At 34.2% G+C, this 7456-nt stretch overlaps 1 protein-coding gene across 3 annotated transcripts in view; it reads right to left on the reverse strand.

Moving 5' to 3' along the window:
• The window catches only part of Lrrk2 (leucine rich repeat kinase 2), a 139795-nt gene that overhangs the window by 100943 nt on the left and 31396 nt on the right, over positions 1-7456 (reverse strand). For all 3 annotated transcript variants that reach the window (XM_010615430.1, XM_010615431.1, XM_010615429.1), the window contains one exon: positions 4777-4883. In XM_010615430.1, the coding sequence (XP_010613732.1) occupies positions 4777-4883 (107 nt within the window). The remainder of the gene's footprint in view (positions 1-4776; positions 4884-7456) is intronic.

Here is a 7456-nt window from a genome sequence, read left to right on the forward strand (position 1 = left end):
TTATATCTTATATGATTATAGAAATATTATATTATATATGATATCTTTTATATATTTTTTTATATATATTCCTGAAAACTTCCCAGGAAAAAAATTATTGAATGTACAGCTGTAATAATGATAACACATTCCAGGACTATGATTAACATATATCTTAATCAACCAGTGGGATTTCAGGATAAAGAATTCTTTGGGTAGTCAGACAAAGTTATTAAGAAAAAAATGAAATGTTTCCACTCTCCAGATTTCTTCACTAAAATATTCAAACTAGAACACAGTGAGCTGCCTACAAAGTCTTCCAGGAAAGAAAAACCCCAACATCTTCACAATCAACCAAATTGTTTTCACAAGAGTTCAAAGGCAGCAATAACAGAAAGAAAAAGCATTCTAAGCATGAACATAGTCAGAGAATGCAACTTTATAAAGAAATTATGAAAATAAAAAGATGAATGAAAGACGAATAGAAAAACTACAACAGAAGGATTTGAAGAATGAATCCATGGGGCCGGGGATTTAGCTCAGCGGTTCGATGGCCTGCCTCGCAAGCGCAAGGACCCGAGTTTGATCCCCGGTACCAAAAAAAAAAAAAAAAGAATGAATCCATGTAACTAAAAGAATAAAATGAAAACAATTTTAGGAAGTAAACTGTAAAGCGGAGTGTAAATGTTGATCAATGTAGAATTTATGTACTTATTTCACTAGTTGTTGGGAAAACACACAGAGACAGTAGAAAGTTGAGTACTCTGACATTCTTCACTTTTATAGCCAGAGGTCAAAAGATACTTTTAGATCTAATAGCAATAACATTAACTAATATCTACTGAGTTCATTTTATGTGCTATACATTGTACTTAGACTTTTTTGGTTTTGGTTTTGGCTTTTGGTTTTTTGGGTTTTTGGGGGGGTATTGGGGATCAAACTCGGGACTTTTCACTTACAAGGCAGGCAGCAACCACTAAGCTAAATCCCTGGCCCTGTACTTAAGACTTTTACATGAAACATCTCATAAAATCAACTCTGAGTAAAGAATTATTTATTATCTCTGCTTTATACTTAAGGAAACTAAGTCATTAAATAATTTGCCTGGGGTGGTAGATTCAGATATATATGAATAGTGTGTTAGCATAGATGAAGAAAAATTGATATTTGAGGAATACAATAGTATTCACAGAAAGTATGAGATTCTTCCTTAACGGCACATTAGGAATCTCATGCTTTTTAATCTATCTCTATCCAGAGGTAGATAATTAGAAAGTAACTGATTTGGTTAGTCTTCTTGATGGTCATTATGGTATTAGGACAGATTAAATTAAACTGCAGTAAAACTCTCAATATTTCATAGGCTGTGAAAACAGTAACTTCAATTCTTGCTCACATTGTTTACCTACATGTTACAGTTCAGGAAAGCCCCCTGCTCTTTACTGTTAGTGAGGGACTTCTGCTGACAGAACAGCCAATATTCAATAGTCACAGGTCAGTGAGAGAATGTTCTGGAAGATGCCTCAGCAGCCATTAAATGTTTCCTCCAGAAATGACAAACCTAATATCTATTTGTAATTTCTTAACCAAAATTAGCCATACATTCCAAAACACTGTACTACAAAATACTATCATCAAATCACCAGAAGATAAAGAATATTTTTCAGGCAACACTAATGGTTAACAAGTAAACATCTATGGGCTGGGGATACACCTCAGTGGTGCTGCCGCCTGCCTCACAAGTGGAAGGTCCTGAGTTCTATCACCAGTACCAAAAATAAATAAATAAATAAAAATTTAGTTTGTTGCCACATTTTTCTTATTATATATTATGCCACAATTACCATTCTGGTTTAAAATTGTGTGTGTACATGTTCAAGGATATCTGTGTTATAAATTCCTAGAAGGGAATTTCTGATCAGAAAGTTGTCCATATTAATTTTAACAAATATTACCAAATTTTCCTCCAAAAGGTCTATTTAATTTACATTAATAATGATTATAGTTGAAAATATTTTAATACATGTATATGTCAATTTTTACCACTACATTTTATCCATTTACAATGTGTTTTGGCAAAAAGACTCAGGTAAAGATTCAGCTTCCTTTGTTTTCCTCAAAGGTCTGAAAAGCTAGTGGTTCTAACACAAATTACTGAATAAACTACTTTTCCTTGCATACTGGGGAGCAATGAATCAATTGAACATTTTAATTTGACCCTTTTCCTGAACCACAGTTATGGGGAATTGATCTACCTCCTCCAGGGCTGGTGTCACACCAATTTATTTATTAAACTTTTATAAAACACTTGATTACCTGATGCAGTTAGGCCAAATGAGCTACCCCTTGTTTTTCAAAATTCTCCTGGTCATTCATACAAATTATTAGCTTCATTTATACTAGCTTACCTACTTCAAGAAAATGCTATTGCTATTTTTATTAAGAGTTTGTAAGTATAGATTAATTTTCATTTTTAAAAGAAAAGGAAGGCACAGAATTTTATGCATTCAACTCTTCTCTCCCTGAGTTGTTTCATAGTTTCTGTAGAGCAGCCCTGTAAGCCTTTTTAACTGTACTCACAGCTCATTTCTAATTGTTGTTCTTGCTACTGCTTTTGCAAATGTTGTCTTTCTTTAACTATCTGTTCTTTACAAATGAAATAAATGTCTTAAATATTTAATCTGGGAATATACTGCTTCAAGATTTTTTGTTTGTTGGGTTGGTTTTCTGTTGTTTCATTTGGTTTTGTTGTTGGCAAGACTTGGGGATTAAACTCAGGGCCTTTGCACAGAGTTATATCACCAGGTCTTTATCGTTTTATTATTATTATTATTATTAATTTTTATTTTGAGACAGGGTCTTGCTATGTTGCTAGGTTGCCTAGGCTGGGTTTGAACTTGCAGTCCTCCGGCTTTAGCCTCCCGGAGTGTTGGAGTTATGGGCAGGTAGCACCATGCCTGGGTACTTCAAGGTTTTTGTGAAGCCCACAAACTCTTTTGATTTGTGACCATTTCATCACACTGGTTTTATTTTACAGGGACTCTTGTACAAATAGAACAGTGGTGTCACTGCATACACAACAGGGGCAGTCAAGGGTCTATTTTTTACATCTTTCTTTAGAAATAAATCTAGACAAAGAGATCACTATGGAACAAGTGGTTAAAAGTTTTCATCTGTGGAAAGCTGAAAGAATAAAACACAAGCAGGACATGAATTTTCCCAATGATTTTAGCTTCAGCTTGAACTGTAATGATATATTTTATATATACAGAATATATTAAATACTTTGTGAGCCGTAGTCAAACCTCAAGTTTTATCTTATTTAGGATTCTGCTTTCTGAGTTTAGACTAAATTCATTTCATTGTGTCTGCAATATTTGTACCTAAAACTTCTGATGCTTTTAGCCATTCAAAGAAAGAATGACAGTGACAGAATTTCAGAGTTAGTTATTCCATCTTTTAGATTTTTATCTCAGTTATGATGGAGGATCGGGGAGATAACGCTATAGAGAGCTTCCTGAAATAAAATATTGCTACTTCTGTTTCCCTGCAACTTTAACACTTCACCCCTAAGTAATAGTCACTATTGAGTGAGACGGTGCGTGTCATTACTCCAGTGTTGGCACAGGATAAAAAGTAGTTTTCATCCTCCTGGACTACAGCAAGCAACATAAGACCTAGGGCAGAGTGGTCTTCTCTACATCTTCACACTTAAAAGAGTCAAGTTTGGCAAATGGAAATCAGAGTGATCGATAAAGCTTTTTTGACACCTCTTACTTCTCATCAATACTTGCCATGACTAAAATTAACTGCTTCTTCCTCTGTGTTCTAGAATACGTTCTTGAACCTAGTATAGGGGAGGGCTACTGTTAGTGATGTTTCACGCACGATTCTTATTCGTGCGACCACATTATGAGACTCATGACGGAGTATAAAGCATTCTCACTTTTGCCTTCCCAGAGCCTAACCAGTTCCTTCCATACACTTTCTTCCAGTAAGTATTTCTTGAATTACACAATCTATTGTACTATATGTTCTTGCTATACTTAAGGTATATCTATATTAAGGTTTCCATACAAGTGATTCACATATCATAAACAATTACATTATAAAGTTCAAATTGAATTTTAAAGGTGATCTCTCTGGAGAACACTCTAATTAAGTCATGACATTTATTAAAGTATAGCAAATCAAAAGGAACCATTTTCATGAATCACTCTGAACATTAGCTTCCTCTCAGGAAATCATTTACCCTAATCATTCTTTAAATATTTACCTTATGTTAAACTTCCAAATTATGTACACAGAGACATAAATGCACTCAAAAATGGGAAGAAACAAGGTACAGCCAATCTTTGCAGAGTTTATCTCTGAGCGTGGCAATGAAAAGAGCCTACAGAATCAACATTTTAATGTTCTGCCTGGTACAATTTTGTGGGTTGAAATTTTTACCAAAAGTAAGCAGCCAGAGAGGACAGAAAATAGCAGCCATAGTTTCTGATGTAACTCTAGAAATTTATCTGCATATCCAGATCTTTGGTTATCTTTCAGACTGAGCAAACTCAAGCAGAATTACACTACTAATAATCAACAGAGGAATGACTATATCTGTAATTGACAGTTTCCTTACCTTTGCTGGATTTAGCTTACAATATACATCCCTTTACCCCCACATCCCTATTGTGTTAAATTCCTATTATCATAGTAAACAGAAAGCTTAAACTGAAAAACCTCCAGTTCCCCAAAGTTAATATTCTAATTAACAGTATAAAAATAGAAAACCTACATACAACGTACCCTGTTCAAAGCCGCTAGGACCAGTTTGTGAAGATCATTCTTTAAACACTGTTTCTTAACTTTATTCAGTTTACATTGAGATTCGTCTCTGGATTCTTCTGGCATATCTAAATGCAAAAATAAATCAGTAAATAAATATATGCATAAGTAACATGATGGCTCAGATCTAAAATGATCCCCAAAAGTCTCCTTGTGTTCACAGATGAGTGGTCTATGGGGGCACTCTGCTCGTCAGTGGTTTAATCTGTTAATGAGTCCACAGCAAAAGGTGCTATGGGGAAGTGGGTCCTTCTTGGATCAGGTGGGTCCCTTGGTGACCTAGAAGGGTGTATTCCTGTCCCCAGCCCCTTCACTCTCTCTGTGCTTCCCGGACACTAAAGGGTGAGCAGCTCTGCTCCTCCAGGAACTTCCTCCGTGCTGCTTCGGGCTTGGAGCCAGGTGACGTTGGACTGAACCTACTGGAACCATGAGCCAAACCTCAGTTGTGGGGGTTGGATATTTTGTCCCAACAATGGAAAGTGACCGATACACATAGGTACATACTTTTTCTCATAGGTATTAAAGCTGAAGAAACGTGTCACTCTTAAAATAATTTACCTAGCAATCACGTGTACCATTTTCTAGTTAGTGGTTCCTTATCAGAGCAATAATATCTAGTTTCAAGAAATCTGTAGAAGCATTTCATCAATCGATACAAAAAACACAATTGATATGGATTCTTGTTGAATTTAAAGTACAAGAAATTAGTGATGGTGGGTGGAATTTTCTAACAATCTTTTGTAGGAGCTGGCTCTGGTTTAAGATTTTAGAAGATTTTTCATACCACGAGACAATTTGGGAAAAGTTAAATGTTATTTGTATGTAGAATAAATTGGTCTGGTACAAAATATAGAAATACAGAAATATAGAAAAGCAGCTGGAATAATGGTGAAAAAATAAGACATGAGTTGCAATACTACAATGGTGAAGAGTTTGTCAATTATAAGATATCTAAAGGCTGTACAGTGGTGCTATTTTTTAAATATTATTTATTAACTTATATTGTAGCTCAAGGATCCCAAAACTGTTGAAAAATCTGGGAGTCAAAAAACTGTTTATATAATGTCATGTATTGGTAGAATTATGATGCAACAACCTTTCTCAAATCTAAAACTATAGAAGTAATTATTAATAAAGAAGTAATCATAATCTTTTATTATTATACTTTGTATTATCACAAATTATAAACTGGCTCCATACTGCCTTTCTTTCACTCAAAAGACATATATAAGTGTCAACTATATTCCAGAATTTTTGCCACATTCTGCAAAGACCTCAATGACAATAAGATATCAAAATCAATGAGAGAAAAGAAAAATTATGTTCAAAATTTGTTAAGGGACTAAAAGTGAATTATTTTATTATCTAACAGCCTTAGTAGAATGTCTTTCGGTTATTTTTTAAACTCTCACCCACACTCAAAGGAATCAGATTAACACCTTTAAGGATAACTACAGGAAGCTTGTTGTTACTGTTTTAGTGCGATCTACAAATAAAACCAAAAAACGCACAGTAATATTTTAAATTATATCTTAAATTGTCTCAAAAGTTAATTATGATGCAATTAAAATATATTGATTGAATAGCTGTTTTTGTTCAAGGTACAAGAAACTTTTTGAAAAATAACTGAACAACTGGTGCAACCACTATGGAAATCAATATGGAGATACCTCAAAGAACTAGGATTAGAGGTTCCATTTGACCCAGCCATCCCTCTATTGGGTATCTTTCCAAAAGAAGTGAAAGAATCATACCACAGTGATATATGTGCACCCATGTTTATAGCGGCACAGTTTGTAATAGCTAAAACTTGGAAACAGCCCATCTGCCCATCAGTTGGAAACTGGATAAAGAAGATGTGGTTTTTCTATAAAATGGAATACTACTCAGCCATAAAGAATGAGAAAGTAGATTCATTCATAGGTAAATGGGTACATTTTGAGGATATACTCCTAAGTGAAATAAATAAGTCACACATATGCAAATACTGAATAGTTTCTCTGGTGTGAAAAACTAAAACAGTACTCAAGATCCTAATGGGACAATTAGCAATGTAAAATAGGAAGAAAAGGACCAAAGGTATAGGGACAGTGAGAAGGATAGGGAAAGGGGAACAAGGGAAAAGGAAAAAAATGAGAAAATGTAAAAATGGAATCAAAGTGTTTGAATGGGGGGAGGGGGGAGGGGGTGAAGGGAGAGTGGGGACAAGGGGAAAAAATGAGAACCAAGACTTGGCATGTAAAGGTACAAGATCCCAGTAATGAATGTAACTGTACTGTCTACCTAGAATGTACCAATAAATTCAATTTAAAAGAAAAAAAACTGAACAATACTTTTCCCTTGAAAAAATATACTTTTTTTCTTAGAAAAATAATTAGAAAATTTATTAAACAAACCACTACAACCTAAAGCAAACAACAAAAACAAATAGTGAAGAGAAGAATCTGATTTACAAAGTCATCACTTATTCAAAATTTCCAATTTCCAACAAAAGACCACATACATATCATGAAAAAAATAAGAAAGTATAACCCATTCACAGAAGAAATAAACAGAAACTTATTTTCCTGTGCGTATACATGCAATTTTTTTTTAAGACAGAGTTTCACTATGTAGTTCTACCTGGTCTTGAATTTGCTAC

Source organism: Fukomys damarensis, unplaced genomic scaffold, assembly GCF_012274545.1.
Source record: "Fukomys damarensis isolate Sample0158 unplaced genomic scaffold, DMR_v1.0_HiC HiC_scaffold_15, whole genome shotgun sequence".
In the NCBI taxonomy this organism is placed as follows: domain Eukaryota; kingdom Metazoa; phylum Chordata; class Mammalia; order Rodentia; family Bathyergidae; genus Fukomys; species Fukomys damarensis.